This window comes from Arachis duranensis, chromosome 1 (assembly GCF_000817695.3).
Source record: "Arachis duranensis cultivar V14167 chromosome 1, aradu.V14167.gnm2.J7QH, whole genome shotgun sequence".
Taxonomy (NCBI): domain Eukaryota; kingdom Viridiplantae; phylum Streptophyta; class Magnoliopsida; order Fabales; family Fabaceae; genus Arachis; species Arachis duranensis.
The window spans coordinates 10,920,394-10,936,970 of record NC_029772.3 but is presented as its reverse complement, the minus strand read 5'-3'; the positions used below and the strand labels follow the sequence as shown (position 1 = coordinate 10,936,970).

At 34.3% G+C, this 16,577-nt stretch overlaps 2 protein-coding genes across 3 annotated transcripts; one reads left to right on the top strand and one right to left on the bottom strand.

The window, feature by feature from the left end:
* The first annotated feature begins 995 nt into the window (after positions 1–995).
* LOC107478047 (probable serine/threonine-protein kinase PBL1) lies at positions 996–4,698 on the top strand. Of its 2 annotated transcripts, none has more exons than XM_052254249.1 (7): positions 996–1,270; positions 1,467–1,682; positions 1,768–1,833; positions 2,127–2,195; positions 2,713–2,772; positions 2,870–3,192; positions 4,171–4,698. In XM_052254249.1, exons 1-7 carry the CDS (start codon positions 1,093–1,095, stop codon positions 4,609–4,611), a joined length of 1,353 nt encoding a protein of 450 aa, XP_052110209.1. In that variant the 5' UTR covers positions 996–1,092; the 3' UTR covers positions 4,612–4,698. The 2 variants fall into 2 exon arrangements, with proteins under 2 accessions (XP_052110209.1, XP_020992572.1); XM_021136913.2 differs by having other exon boundaries at positions 1,765–1,833.
* Positions 4,699–5,498: 800 nt separating this feature from the next.
* LOC107476238 (probable protein phosphatase 2C 46) lies at positions 5,499–11,207 on the bottom strand. Its single transcript, XM_016096019.3, has 5 exons — positions 10,863–11,207; positions 10,229–10,751; positions 9,546–9,913; positions 6,991–7,227; positions 5,499–6,074 (listed from the first exon to the last, which is right to left on the bottom strand). Exons 2-5 carry the CDS (start codon positions 10,545–10,547, stop codon positions 5,814–5,816), a joined length of 1,185 nt encoding a protein of 394 aa, XP_015951505.1. The 5' UTR covers positions 10,548–10,751; positions 10,863–11,207; the 3' UTR covers positions 5,499–5,813.
* Positions 11,208–16,577: the final 5,370 nt, after the last annotated feature.

The window sequence follows — 16,577 nt, the reverse complement described above, 5'->3', positions numbered from 1 at the left end:
CCTCACATATGGCTAAAAGATGATTGTTCCCATCCTGGTACAATTATGTTCAAACTTCAAACCAAGTATACTAATTTCACTGGAAAAGGAGACACAGCACCCTTCAAAATTTTAGATCACCGCCCAATCAAAAACATTTTTCTTAAAAAAATGGAATGTTACAATTAGTGGTGCCAGATCCTTTAATTTCTCACTCATGAAATCAATATTCTTATAAACGGATGATCGAGGCAATGCTTTGTTAAATGATATATTCTTCAATCAATCAACAATATTCAATGAAACAAAAGGTATTGGCCAACACAATCAACAAATTGCATAATCAAATCTCTAATGAAACAAACTTGACTTTGTCAATAACCCTATAAACTACTATCTATGATACCATTATCATATCATATTATCATATATAGCATTAAACATTTAAACATGATAATTGGGATACTTATCTAGAAGGTTATCCGGCATGTCTATTAATCTTGTGACAAAATTAATTTATTAACCTTCCTAGATTACTCTCTGGCTCTATTTAAACATAGCATCATCATCATCATCATCTCCATCACATAAAGTTGTACATTGTCATAATCAATTCACTAGCAATTAATTAATAAGTAAATTATTGTGTATTGTGGTTCTTCCGTTTGTTTTTTTGCTGAAAATATAGGTTATGTGAAGAATTATATTATGTTTGTTAACCAACTGAGTGATTAGCTCATTCGTTCACTTAAATAAATGCCGGTGATTCGAATCACACTGTGTGTATGTATCAACTCAATGATCAATGACAAACCGATCTGCGATAGATTAGTCTTTGGTCTGCCGGACTGGATGATACTCGAAACAAAACATACATTACTATATATATATAGTTGCACTAATATATAGTAAGGGGAATCCTTTTGGCTTATAAGCCGGCCTAATAATAATATATGACCAACTAAAAGAGTTTCATTGAGAAAATCATGGAGTTGCAATTATCGGCTATGTAAGAATAATGTTTGTGGAATCTCATCTAAAATTGAAACTACCAAAAGGGTGTTTGTCAACTATAAAGAAATTTCTTCTTCACATAATCATAAGGTTGAAGCAATGGTTGATGGATATAGAAGTATGGTGGAGAACCCATCACCAATGAGAAACGCAACAAATCACATGATGCTGGGATTTCTTGCTGGAATTTCGACAGTTATGTTAGTTGCTGCCATATTGTTCTGCCTCTTTGGAACAAAGCTCATTGCACTTTTCAAACAACATAGGACTTTGAAAGGTGAGCTTCTAGTTATTTTTATTTGGTTCTCTAAAAGAATACTTGTCATTTAATCACAAAAATAAAATAAAATAACGAATTGCATGGCAGAAATTATGTTCTTATTTTAAAACCAATAAATGCATACATTCATCTAAGATAGGAGTGGAATTTTGTAGCATAATTTTTATTTTTATCTGAATTTCTTTTGGTGCAGGTAAAGAGTACAACAGCTTCAAAGATGAAACAATGCCTCTAAGGCGTTTTACCTTTGATGAAATAGAGAGAGCTACCAAGAACTTTAGCCAAGAATTCTTACTTGGTTCTGGTGCATTTGGAAATGTTTACAAAGGAAATTTTGAATTAGAAGGAACTTTAGCCATTAAGAGAGCTCACGGCGAATCCTTCTTAAGCGTCGATGAATTCCGAAATGGTAAGCTGACACGAGAAACTTCAATCAATCATACTTTCTTTTCTGTCTTAAATTTGAATTTTTTTCGTTATGTTCTTGGCAGAAGTTAGGCTCCTTGCAACTGTAAAGCACAGAAATCTTATTGGTCTAGTGGGGTATTGTGAAGAACCAGGTTAGTTAGTTAGTTAGTTAGTTACATGAAAGTTGAGCTCTCATTTTTACTTGTTCATGTTCTTGAATTGATGAATTTGTTGCCAAAGAATGCTGCTTTGGTAGCATGCATTCAATTGAGTTTAGTTTACCTTGATTCTCTCTTTTATTTGCATATAGCATACGAATACTGAATAATTCTAACAGAATTATTGGTATATGATCACAAAAAAATAAAAAATAAAAATAGGTAAATGTATATCAGAAGATTCCAAATATTTTCATGCTAACATGGCTCAATTATGTGTTTATCAGAAAGATTTGGGGCAAGAATTCTGGTATATGAATGTGTACCAAATGGCTCTCTGCTTGAATATATGATTGGTAAGTCAACTATTTAGGACTTCATTTCTATTTTCATTTTCAGTAGAATATATTCCCAAATAAATTTCCTAGGAATTTCATGTCAGACGTTTTCGTCTCTAAAAAAATTTTATTACGTTGAGTTTCTTAAACTTTACAAAAGTAAGACATATAAGTCCTTCTATTATACTTTTAAGGACTTATTTGTCCAAGCGAAAACAATGGTCTAAGATAAGGACTTGTATGTCTTGTTTTTGTAAACTTTAGGGACTTCGGCATAATAACATTTTCTTGGGGATGAAAACGTGCGAAGCGAAGTTCCTTAGGGACCAATTTGAGTATATATTCTTTTCAGTATTTCTCTGTTTATATAATTTTGTAAAAGTAAAAAACAAAACCAAAAATAGAATTTTATTGTTTAATTTTTTTATTTATAAAATTTAGTACATAAAAGACACTACAATGGAAACAGATATGAAAACATGCCATTATTCTTATCCATCTTAGAACATAAAAATATGAATGTTGCCTTGTATAGGAAACAAGAATAGCTTGACTTGGAAGCAAAGAGTGAACATAGCAATAGGAGCAGCTAGAGGTATATATTATATCCTTGACATGACTAATTAATTGTTTATCCAACAATTCAATATGACAAACAAGAAATCCTCTTAACATTTTTTTTATATATATAGGCATAGCTTATTTACATGAAGGAATAAAGCCGAGTATAATTCATCGTGATCTCAAACCAAGTAACATCCTATTAGGTGAAGGTTTCGAGGCTAAGGTCTCGGATTTCGGGTTGGTGAAATCCGGCCCTATTGAGGACCAATCACATGTGAGTAGCCAAATCAAAGGGACACCAGGGTATCTTGATCCGGCATACTGTTCAAGCTTTCACTTGACAAAATTCACTGATGTTTATAGCTTTGGTGTCATACTTCTTCAACTTGTTTCAGCTAGACCTGCTGTTGATACAAATGAGGTACAAAGCAAGCAACATATAATTGATTGGGTAAGCAATGCAAATGATAATGACCTCACAAATTTTCTGTATATCAAGTTACTAAAGTTTTGCATTTTCTTTTTCACTTTTTTTTTTTTCGTGTGGGAGAGAGAAGAGTGTATCTCTCAATGATGTGAGAAGAGAAGTATTTAACTTTGCTATGGGAGCTACAAATCGGACGGTCCGATATGTGATTTTGAAAATAAAAAAAATAAAAAATACAAAACGGACCTTACGATTTGTAGCTTTTTTTTTCTTTTCAAACAAGTCGGACCCTCCGATTTGTAGTTTATTTTTTTCTTTAAACAAATTGGACCGTCCGATTTGAATAAAACACCATATTAAAAAAAAACACCTAATCTTTCAATATCAATGTATTACACATATATTTAACTAATATAAAAAAAATTAGCCTTTGTTTTTCTCTAGTTCTACAAGTTTTGTTGCTCTCTCCATGTAATAACTTTCTCTTTACATTTACTATTTTAGATATATAGGCTATTTAATGTATTTGGACTAAAATTGTATCCAAATACACTAAATTGTCAATAAACTTAGATTAATGAGACTCACATAATGGGACTTACCTAAGATGAAAGTTACAAAGTTAATGATTATTTATCATTTTAGAGAACCTTTTTTGTTTAACAAATGTTCCGTAAGTATTAAAAGGAACGGAAAAAGTAATAAATATTACTATCTTGACAAATATTTGAAATTCACCTATGTACATCTTGGAAATATGTTTGCATGTGTTGTGTTCATGTCCCATTCTTTAAAATTTTGATGTTTTTTAACGTGTGCGTATCATGTTGAATGTCTTTATTAATGTTAATATTTTTCACTTAATGAATGACTTTTGAGGCAGCAACTCAAAAGTCAAGTACTTATGATGATGCAAAAATATGATTAAACGGCCAAGATATTATACATTGACAGTATATCAAAATTAATCAGTAAAAGTAGTTGCTATCTATGTTGTTGTAGGCAAGCCCTAGCTTAGAGAAGGGTAATGTTGAAGAAATCATAGATGCAAACTTGCTATGTCAAAGTGAGCCATGCAATATGAGAGTTATGCTGAAGATGGGTCAACTTGCTTTAAGATGTGTGGTTCAAGAACCAAAAAGTAGACCTACAATGATTCAAGTGTGTCAAGAACTAGAACAAGCACTATACTCTGAAGATACCTTCAACAACAAGCAACATTCTTCAAAGGGTTTCCCATCAATTGGATTGTCTCAGCAATCATCAGTGGAAAAGAATGATAGCTTTGTGAGCATAGATGGTGTTGGACTTCAGAAATTCCATATTGATATGGATAGCTTATCATTTCAGAGTACAAGGTTAATGTGCCTAGAAAATAATAGTATAAGTATTGACATTGATAACAACAACTTGAAGAGAATTCAAGAGGATGGGGACATATAAAGGTATAATTAATTAAGATCTTAGATGAATTATATATTTTCATCACTCTTCCTATGTTTGAATGGAGAATATTTTTGAACAATTTGTATAGACATGGCCATATTAATATGGTGTAAATTAAATTATTATAGTTGTGCATTTATTTAGAAGAAAAAGGACATAATGAGAGAATTTTATTTTTGTATTAACATGTGCAATGTTCAAATAGTTTGAAACAATTTATGAATGGCTCAATGTTATAAATATAAGGTTTTTGCTGGAATTTTAAAAGTAACAAGATTTTTTTTTTAGAATTATATATCATTGCATATTTTCTTTATTTCCTTTTCTCAAATGTGATGACTTCTTTTCTTTTCTATTCTCATTTGTTTCAACTCTTCTATTCTTGAAATATTTTTAAAAAATTAAAACAAATTAAGAAAAAATACACTATATTGCTAGGTTTAAAATTGTATAGGTATGATGAAAAGTTGAAAAAGCACATGCATTTATCCTTGTATCAATCTTAACCTAAGAAAAACAATATCAACAATCCATGGAAAGCTTGTGATATTTATCAATCTAGCTTTGCTATTGAGAACAACAAACTAGTTATGAAATATATAAACACAAAATCGGATTTGTAATCTGCAAACTCTTCTCTTCAATGTTTACAAGTTCGAGTCCTAAAAGACATTGCTAAAACTTGAAATAGAAAGTCACTATTTCTCGAATAACATTCAGATTTCAACAGCTAATGATATAATCATTTATATATCTCTTCCTATCAGCTTAAACTTTCAAAAAAGGTGACTTCATAACAAAGGGATATAAACATTAGAAAACAATACAAAAAATAAAAATAGTTTTGTAAGGCATAAGAATGATCTAAAAGTGTGCACATATAATTTACAGAACATCACTCCATAGAATGATGAGAAAAGATTATGACTGAATGATCAAATATCCAATGTCACCTTTTGGGTTTGGTGTTCTATTTCCAAAGATGCTTTTTCTCCCTCAGGCATTAAGCTAACATATCCCAGGTTACTTGTTACATTGCATTAATTGACCAAATGTTATTTTTTTTTATCTTCTCAAACTTTGTTAAATTGAATATACAACCTGGTGGTTCACCAGAAGCTCAATGTCTTGCTAAAAGGGTACAAACACTACATACAAACATAAATAACAGGATGATACTGCTGCCGCCACCGCCTTCATCAGCTAGAACCGAGTTCGGCACATGGAGCCAAGGTTCTAGAAGGTAGGGGAACGCCCCCGCCCCTCACAGATATCGGAGGACCCCGTACCGAGCTGGCTCGGCTGACAAGATTGGAGTCAAGAAATACAACTACAACTGTGATATCATCGTGGAAATGCCGCCGAACGCCACGGTCTATTTTCTTCAGGTCGGAATACCTCATCTCTCGTTTCTTTGCGGCTTCCTGAAGAGCAACTTTGATGAGCCTCCGAGCAATTCCCTGCAAAGACAACCAAATTTAACCCTGACATCTACTAGCATTTACTCTGATTATCCTACAATGGAAGTGTTGCATCCTAATTAAAAGTATCAATCTTCCATGACAATTATTCATTGTAAACAATTCAGGTCACAACTTCTTCCCTTTCCTAAAAAAAAATGCATCATCATTTCTTTTCTCTGATAGGAAAAAAGTTATAACAGCTCCATACAACAACAACAACAACAACAGTCTTATCCCACTAGATGGGATCAACTACATGGATCAAATGATGTCATTGAATCCTCTCATGTATCATGTCCACAATAAGACTGTTTATAACTGCTCCATAGTAAGTGATAAAAATAAATAAACAATGGACTCAATTAACTTATGAAACTATTTAAAATGGAAAGGTATGTTATATATAGTAAGTGATGAAAAATAAATGTTTAATTATTCTTAAGGTCCCTAAAATTTCACTCAATTTTTAGTTAGATCACTATAGTTTAAAATTTGTTCAAGTCCTTATATAATACAAAAGTAACCAAATCTCTATAGTTTAAACATTTCAATCAAGTCCCTTTTTGTTGGAAAATCTTATAATGAAACCCCTATATTAGATTTTTCTTTTTTGGTGTCTAAAAGAGAAAAAGAAAAGAAAACCCGTATATGATAGAGCCCTACTTTTTCTGAAAATTGTGGTGCAATATAGGGAGAACTCAATTACAAAATTTTTAAATTATAGCAATATATTTCACTTTATAGGGATTTAATTATATCTAAATTATAAGGACTTAATTGAAAATTTTTGTATAACATAAGGTCTGAACTACAAACTTTTAAACTATTTGGACCTAACTGAAAATCGAGTAAAATGATAAGCACAAGAAGTATAACTAAACCAAACATAAAACATATAGCATGTTCATCTTACGTTGTGTGGATGATTTTGAACTATATCAACAGCATCCTGATTACTTAGGTGTTCCCAAAGACCATCAGAAGCAAATATGAGAAATTGATCATGCTCTTGAAGTTCATGAACAGAAATTGATGGTTCAGAGCTCAAAATTGGTCTTTTGAAAGTTTCCCGAAGACGAAACTTAGCATACAAAGGTTCCTTGTTAAATTCTGCCTTTTTAAGGTACACATCACCAATGGATCTTGAGACCTGTGACAGAAAAATTTCATAACCAATTTGTATCACAAAAGATAAGTCTAAACAATTTGCAACCATATACAAACCAAATCCATCAAACCATGAGTCAATGACTCCATCCTTCCAAACTTCAAGTTCCAACTTTCATCACTGTAATTTGTAACTAGCAATATATTTCACTTTATAATAATCAAAACTACACATGATAAAACTTCACATTTTTTTCCCTTATGATTATCCAATTTTGTTCTCTTTCTTTACTCAATGCATTTTTCTTGTTGAAAGAACATGGTTATGATTGAAGTGGATATAAGTAAGAGATAGTATATTTATCACTCCTATTCTTATGATATAAAACTAACCCATAATTGCAACTTACAAGTCACATGACATGATTCCTAACACATGAAAAAGAGAAGAAAATAAGAGACATTCCTTTCTTTTGCTTGATTGTAGAAACTAGTATGAAGAAAGGGGAAAAAAGTAAATAACCGTTTGATCCTACTATGATAAAGAGGGGGAAAAAATAAAGACGAAGTTCTCATTTTAAATAAAATCACTCATTTCTCTGGTTTTCTTTCTGAAAGTTGAGATAACTTTGTGTGAACTGAACACTTATTTCCCTTTTTTTTTCTTTATTACAAATTATCTCTCAGTATCCAACCAAAAGAAAGAAGGAGCTCTCTGATTTTTCTCTCTCTAATCTCTCTTCAACCAGGTATTTGAGCTTAATACACTAGATAAATAAAAACACCAATATATAATATTATTCAAGGCCAAAAGCTTGCTATAGTACAACTAGTACGATTGCAGGAGTCCAGTGCAATAAAACTCTTGACAATAACACAATGCCCAATACTGAAAAACTATTAACATTCTAACATTCCTCTTAAATCTCAAGGTTACACTGCTTTTAGAATTTTTTTAATAGAACTAGAAATTTACCGGAAGGAGAAGAGAAAAGAACGTACAGAAAAAGATAAGGCATCATACATCATACATATATGAAAGAAACAGCTAAGACCGAAAGGGATAGACCATGTAACAACACTTGTCAGTCCCTTGGAATATCAGCTAGACAAAACACCATTAAACAGACAATGTACAGAGCACCACATGGAATCCAAAAACCGAATCCTATCCCAAATAAAGTCAATACTCGATAATTGAGTCCGAATAATTAAAGCTAGAACTCCATGGTAAGCAGTGCACCAAAGCACTACAAAAAGAGAGGATAACACACAATCGTTGCTTCTTTACACAAATTAGTCATGCTGTTAGCTTGATACAACTAAACCGACTTCAAGACAACCATTAAAAAATATAAGATAGGTTCTATAAACACTAACTGAAAAAACAACTCAAGTATCACAAACGTTAATAAAGGAAGTGGTGAGTCAGCAGCAGAAATCCTAGGACAGAGGGTCTGAGATTTCAGTACTCAAGTAGAATAACAAGGGGCGAAGGAGACTGGAAACACTAACATCAAATTGAAATTATAGTGGGGTTTGCCAAAAAAGAAGACAGGAAGGCAGCGAGGGCAGACAGAACATATCTGATTGATATTTCACATGATCTGATATACTACATGAGCCTGAATCTTGGACAGAATGAGATGGCATGATTAATGACCTTGGATGGATGAGTGGTCCCAACCACTTTATATTATCTGTCAAAATCAAGGCTAGATTATTCTAGTTGGGTAGTTGGGTACCATAACTTCATCTGATAGGAAGAACTAATTCCTAGTTATACAACTAGTTTGAGCCAAGTACTAATATATGAATAACCTGATGTGATATCATTTGTAATATGACAATTATTTTATACCAATATATTGCTGCGGCGAAAGACTACAATTATTTGATTTAATTTAAGCTTCGATTTATTGTTTGGTTGAAGAAACAAGACTTATATTTTTCTCCCCACAAACTACTAGCCCATCTCTTCATGTTTTTACCCTCTTACAGTGATCCTCAAATCCATAGAATCCCAGTTTTTATATTTGATATGTTAAAAGTTCAGTTAAAACTTATAAAAGGAGATTCTCAAGCCAAAATATTGAAAGAAAATGGCATTTGACAATTAACATGATTACACGGTAGGGCCGGAGGGACCAAAAGAAATGCAACATGACATTATCACTGAAATCAAACAAAAAGTCATGATAACAATAGAAGACAGTGATTTAGGCACGCCTATATCTGCTAAGCTAAAAGAAATATTCACAATATATGCACTCTAATATCGCATATTTAGAATAAAAATTAAGAATCTGATATCCTTGTTAATAAAAACGTCAATCACCAATATTCATATAAGGAACTTACCTGTATCAGGCCCTTCACTCGCCATACGTTATGCTTCAAAACCACAATTTTTGAGTCATCCGGATGCAAAGAATGCATCTCTTGTCTCACAGATTCTATACTCACGTTATGCTCCGATGACAGCTGGATTGCCAGAACCTCCCCAGTTGCCCTGACAACCCTCCCGAGCACAACACGGGAATCCCCAAGGTTAGCAACGTAGAGAGAATCACCACAAATCACACCAACCAAACAACATGATCCCACAGCAGCAATTTGAGGATTCATAGGCCACTGTTTAGTGACCACTGACAGAAAACCCTCTTCTGTAGCTTGGTACGCCTTCCGAATGACCTCCACAGACATAGACTTATGCTCAGATGCAAATCCTTAACAAAATAATAACACACACACACATACACACGCAATATCAATACAATGTTCAGAACCAACATCAAACCAAATACAAACTCTTAGATGTTTCTGGAGCAGAGACTTCTCTAGCACTGTACTACTGAATATGTACTCAATCAATTACCACGCCATCTCTCACTTTAACTATATTTTTAATGCCATAGCTAATGAAATACACATTCAATGGTACAATACAAGAGACTTCTGCTCCACATGCACCTAAGATCTCTCTTGAGAGCATAGAGTCATTATAACAAACACAAGGGATGCAACTTAAAAGAAGCCATTACTTTTTAGATGCTGGAATAGGTTATCACAAATGTAACGTGATGTCTCAGGTCCGCCGTGACCATCGTAAACACCAACAAAGGTACCATAAGGGCCAGTGTCAAGCAAGCTTAAGGGACCAGACTCAATCTGGCTCTGATCCTCAAGCAAGTTGTTGGCCTGAACCACAGCCATAGAGAATTCACCAAACAGATGCTGCCCGCAATCCTTGTACCACAGCAAACCCTCCTTCCGCCCGCCGGAGACATCGGAGCCCTTTCGATCCGGCGATGATCGTCGCCGCCAGCAGGCAACCAGAAAGTCCATAAATTTTGATAGCATCCCTCATTTCAAACCAAAACACCCACCAGGTTCTTCTTCACATCCAAAAAGTTGGATGCAAAAAATGACAGTAATCCAGTTTCTTCACACAACTTCACACCTATTGTTATTTGTAAACACAAGCACCTATCTTGAAGTCCCAAATCAAACATGAAAATTGGATAAATACAAGGTTGAATTTCAGTCAAAGGGGCAAAAGGGTACCTGAAAATATAAACAAAATAATAAATTTAAACAACATAAATAATAACAATAAAAATAGTTGCTGAAAGGAATAGTACTACTAGTTATTGTAGAAGGAAGAAATAAAGTTACTTGATTGATGGAACAACGTTAGATCTGCAGATCCAAGAAAGTGAAGGGTGTTGTAGTAAAGATAGGGTCTTTGGTGTGAGTTTAAGATGTTTTGTAGTTGTTATGAGTTTGTCTCGGGGAGAGAGAGAGAGAGAGAGTGATCGGTGATCGGCGGAGAAAGGAGGGAAGAGAAGGGAGTGAGATGACCTGAAAGAAGCTGAGAGCTGAAAACTCTCCTTTTTATCTGTTTGTTGTTGTTGGGTTCGGTTGTTGTTTGTGTTCTTCTTTTTCTTTTTCTTTTCTCTTTTTCGAAACACACCGAAGGAAAAGGGCAAAACAAGTAATTCTCCCTTCAATTTCTCTCCCTAAATTCTCGATTTTTGCTATGCTGGAAAAATACTACATTTTTAATTTATAAAACTAAGGGTAAATATCTTCTAAGACTCCGACCATTTTTTTCATGGGATATAGCACTTCTTAATCATCACTAAATTTTAAATAGGTCCTTATCTATCTATATAATTTAATCGTTTAACCTCTATAACTAATTGCCAACGAATTACTAGTATGATGTATCAGCTGAATGCTGAATTATCTAATTTAAATGTTACATATTAATTAGAATCGTTTTAAGAACAAATTATTTTCTCTCTGTAAGTGAAATATCGTCGTTGTTTGACATTCTCATAAATCCTCTTTGTCGAAATATTGAGAGGATAGAGTTTTCATCTTACATCATTATAAGAAGACTTCGCAATAGTGAGCATGAATATTGCGAATTCTAGTTCGTCATGCAGCCATGAAAAATGATGTGGTGAGTATGAAGAGAGTTGGAGTAATCGAATGAGTGCTGATGGAAACAATCTGAAAAGAGTGCCGAAAAAGAAGTGGTGCTCTTAGCAAGTAAAAATTGTTTGGGTTGATTTTGTTGGACATTGTAATAGAAAAAGGATCTAGTGTAGTTACAACTGTATAATGATAGTGTGCTTTTGTTTGTGTAATCTTAATGTTTTACAAGTGGTTAAATATTGAATATACAGTTCAAGCTAAATATTGAAATTGTAGTAAATTATGGTCCTAAAATAATAGACATTATGTATTCAATTATCCATGTTTTTCACATTTCATGATTAATGCATAATACAAAATCCTGATTTGAAGAAGTAAAAAACATAATCACAATTCACACTTACATAAAGATGAAATATTCTCATTTTACAATAACAAAATTTCAAAATGTTACTAACAAATCTTGTGAGTCAAAGTTTTCACAATGTATCTCACAAATCCTGTGAGAATAAGTTTTCAAAATGTAACCACACCAACCATATTTTTGACATTATACAAAATGTGTTAGAATTTGGTTGAATTAGTCCCACATTGCTTAGGATAGCAAATAGAGTGGGTGGCCTAGACTATAAATATAAGGCTAAGTTCTCCATATTTTTGCACCAGTCAGAAACACTTAAAACTTGTATCTGACTTTTCTTTTCCTCTATACCTTTTGATTAGAGTGTGTTGTGATTGTGTCTATTTTATTTCTTTGTGAAATATATTTTCTCAAGGGGGAATGGTGTATTATTCCCAACAAGTGGTATCAGAGTTTCGGTTCGATGGGATTTATTCTTAGTATGCTCTGTGGTTGCAGCCTAGTCTGACCTTCCACATCAGAAAAGAATTTTGTCTTGTAGCTTGAGGTTGATCTTTGGTTACTGTTGTTATTGCTGGAAGGCAATGTGACACTGTGAGAGTGCAATTTGGAAATGTTCTGTCTAAGGAAAGACTTGATATTTAAGTGTGTCCAATTTGACCCACCTCTCTTTCTTGGGGACTCTTCCTAGTGCACGGTCTACAGTTGAGTTATACTATTCCAGTATACGGTTGCAACAATGTCAGGATATTCAAGTGCTGTGAAGCTTGAAATAGAGAAATTTGATGGAAGAATCAATTTTGGCTTGTGGCAAATACAAGTCAAGGATGTGTTGATACAATCAGGTTTGCATAAGGCGTTGAAGAAGAAGTATCCTCATGGTATTGCCGCACTGTCATGGATAAGGATAAGTTGTGGCAATCGGGTCCACAATTGCACACGAGCATTGGTTGGCGTTGAGATGCAAGGTGTGTGGCGGAGTTATGTCGATGGCTGAAGAACTTTCAGGAAAAGCCAATTTGGAAGTTGCACCATGAATTTTCAGCAAGGTTTCTATCTGTACCAAGGCGAAATGCTTGGAGTGGTCTAATTCCAAGTGAGTATACTTTCATGGTGGAGTATGATAGTTCTCTGAACTATGATTGTCGGTATAGACAATGGCAGCAAAGAATTGTCGGTGTTGACTATTGAAGCTGAAGATGTGTGACTATTTCAATCAATGTAGAGATTGTTAGAATTTGGTTGAATTAGTCCCACGTTGCTTATGATAGCAAATGGAGTGGGTGGCCTAGGCTATAAATATGAGGCTAAGTTCTCCATATTTTTTACACCAGTCAGAAACACTTAAAGCTTGTATCTGACTTTTCTTTTCCTATATACCTTTTGATTAGAGAGTGTTGTGAGGTGTATTTAAATATTTGCTTTGAGAGTGTGGGTGTACTGGAGTGCCGGTGTTAGAGAGAAAGAAATCTATGTGTTGTAACAATTTTCACATAGTGATATTCTCTGGTTGTCATTTGACAACGGCCGTAGTTTTTTCTCCAATAATTGGAGTTTTCATGTTAAATTCTTGTGTTGTGATTGTGTCTATTTTATTTCTCTGTGAAAGGTATTTTCTCAAGGGGAAATGGTGTATTATTCCCAACAAAATGTATCACAAAACATGTTTAAACCAATTACTAGTTTCCCAAACACAAGATTAGCAACCAAAGAAAAACACAAAAAGCTAAAAAATAGATAACTAAGTGTGGTGTCTTATGATATGACCATCCTAAATAACTAAGTCTGCTTGGTGACCTGAAATTTGGTGTTGGGACGAATTTGAATAATCTTGAAGAAGTTCCTCCAATTGCTACAGCCACTGTTTCTTTAGAGATTGCCTCATGATTGTTTGGTATAATGGTAGGCTAGTTCGAAAGAGCTTGAATTGATGCAGGCTGAATGGGTATATGGACGTTTGATGGTTGTGAATTCAGAGGAGTTGGTGGCCTAAAAGTCCTCTGCTTGGGCCTGAATTCGGTAGCTGACTGGACTGATGGTGCAAGTTCATTTTGAGATTGCTATGCAACAACATGCACAAGATTTGGTTAGGTCACAATAAAATAAGGTGCACAATAATGCAACAGGCCAAAAGGAATGGAGAAGAGAATTTATCATTGGAAGAGTAGACGGAGTGTTTTGGATTTCCTCATGTCCATCTTGTGGGGTATGTGGCCTCTTTGGTATATTTTTTTTATTCTTCTTAGACTTAGCCTGTTTCATTTGTAAAAAAAATAGGCAAAAAAAGTGGGTAACTATTGAATTCCAATCATATGTGACAATATAAACAGCTAAGGAAACAATCCAAAAAAAAAAACACAGCCAATGACATTTTACTTTTCTAACCTTAATTTATTCTGAAGAAAGCTTCTGAGGCTTTAGGTTGGTGTGAGTCTGATCAAAGGATCCACCCTACAACATTAAAAAAAGAGTTGGTCACCATTTTATTTATTTATCCTCACTACTCGTGGTCTCATACCCAGGCGGAGGAGGCTTGTAGGCTTCATCTTCGACACGCTTGTAGGAATGAGATGATGAAGATGATGATTTCAAATACTCCATCACCATCAACACATGCTCATCTTCGAAAACCCCGTCCTCAATGACAAGATCATCTTCAATTACATAGGAATATCCACTCCATGCTCGAAGTAAAGATGGAACTCATTTAGATTGTGACTCATAGTCACACATATTGTTGATCTTCTTGTCACCACGAAGCACATGCAGACCATCCTCAAACTCAATAGCAGTTGGGTCGTGCCAGTACATTTGTTTGTAGGCCAAGTACCCAATTCCTTGAACAATTCCTCCAAGTCATTTTTATTAACAAAGTCAACATCCATAAGAGAAAATTTCTCTACCCTCCAGCTTAAGTAATGTAGCTTTTCATTTGCAGCTGTTACAAGCTTTCCGCCATAATTAAATATAAGGATCACAAACACAAACATCTGCAACATTTTTTGTCATAATCATTAAGGTTTTACCGTAATGCACAACAACAACGGCGAATATCATGACTAAAAATACTATACGTATTTGATTACTTAGAATATTAACTATGTTTCTAAAAACTTAGCATTACCGAACCCTACTAAAAAACAATGTTCATTCGCTAACAACTTTATCGATCAACTCATACTCATCATAACAAACGGCAGGCAGTTCATTTCTCATAGACATGCATGAAAAACAAGTTCATTGTCATCTTACCTTTCATTAACACAATGAGAAAACTATAACATGGAACTTACCTTTTACTGCCGTGTCACGCAGTCGCCGTCTGAACCATCCACACCACCGTCGTAGACTCATTACTGTTTTTTCAACACCAGCTTTGTCAAAATGTTTTGGAGGAAAACAATTGTGGACGATGAAATGTTAGGGCTTTTATATGAATGAACATCAAGAAGGAGTTTAATATAAATGTATTATATATAAAGGGGAGTGTCAAGCAATGACAACGTTTCACTTGTAGGGAGGGGATAATTTGTCTCTGAAATAATTTCAATTAACACGTGGTACTTGGAATAGACAACTCAGCATCCACCTGACACGTCATACTGGCAACTCGTTGGCAACCGGTTACATGAGTCGAACAGTCAGTTATATAGATGGACGGGGACCTGCTTGAGGTTTAATGATGATTAGGGGGCGATATGTCCCACGGAAAAATGGTCAAGGGGCGGAAAGGGTATTTACCCTAAAAAAACAGAAAGTTTAGGGAACCAACTCTGAAACTAGCCAATTTTAAATAACTCTATTTAATATTTATTAATTTTAAATTATATTTCAAAATCAGAATCTGATTAATTGACATTAATTACGTTTTTAAATAATAAATATTTGGTAAATTAACCGCTCCCTAATTACAATGTCGTCAACATTTCCTCTCATAGCGTCGACCTTTTCCCTCGTACAGACCACCGCTTCGCTGTCGTTGCAGTGCGCCACCATTCTCGCCGCACAGACCATCGCATTGCTGCCTTTGTGGTGCGTCGTCGTTCTCGTTGCTGGTGCAAAACAAGAAACATCCAATCGTGATAAAAGAAAACATCCATTCTCAAATAAAAGGAATATCCAATTTCGTATGAAGTTGAAGTCATCTACTAAATTTTTGAACCCAAAACAGAGATGAAACATCCCGTAAATAAAAAAAAATGATATCTACTAATCTTTGGAGGACGGGATGTGACTCGATGACATAATGGAAGAGGAGGAGGAGGCAAGACACAATGGAGAAGGAGGAAAAGACACAACGTCATGGTAGAGACGGTTAAGACGCGACGTGATGGAAAAGACAGACGGCGCGATGCAACGACGCAGTAGCAATGGAATGAAAGGCTGTATAGCGCAACAAAAAAGGCATACGACTCGACATGACTTCTCGATCGTGATGGACGGCGTCTTCGCAGCGGAAGCAACACAGTGCGATGGAATATTAAACCACTAATATAAAAATACTCACTCTCTCAACTGTATGATAAATGTTATTTGGTTTATAATATATTATAAAATTTTATTATAATTACATTACAAATCTATTT

What these genes read in the sequence shown, in the direction of transcription:
- LOC107478047 (XM_021136913.2), top strand. Translation starts at nt 1,093, where the DNA reads ATGGTTGATGGATATAGAAGTATGGTGGAGAACCCATCACCAATGAGA. An exon ending in AGCAATAGGAGCAGCTAGAG is followed by an intron (nt 2,773 to 2,869) that starts GTATATATTATA and finishes TTATATATATAG; the next exon opens with GCATAGCTTATTTACATGAA. An exon ending in AGCAACATATAATTGATTGG is followed by an intron (nt 3,193 to 4,170) that starts GTAAGCAATGCA and finishes ATGTTGTTGTAG; the next exon opens with GCAAGCCCTAGCTTAGAGAA.
- LOC107476238 (XM_016096019.3), bottom strand. Translation starts at nt 10,547, where the DNA reads ATGCTATCAAAATTTATGGACTTTCTGGTTGCCTGCTGGCGGCGACGA. An exon ending in GAGTGAAGGGCCTGATACAG is followed by an intron (nt 7,228 to 9,545) that starts GTAAGTTCCTTA and finishes TTTCTGTCACAG; the next exon opens with GTCTCAAGATCCATTGGTGA. An exon ending in TTCAAAATCATCCACACAAC is followed by an intron (nt 6,075 to 6,990) that starts GTAAGATGAACA and finishes TTGTCTTTGCAG; the next exon opens with GGAATTGCTCGGAGGCTCAT.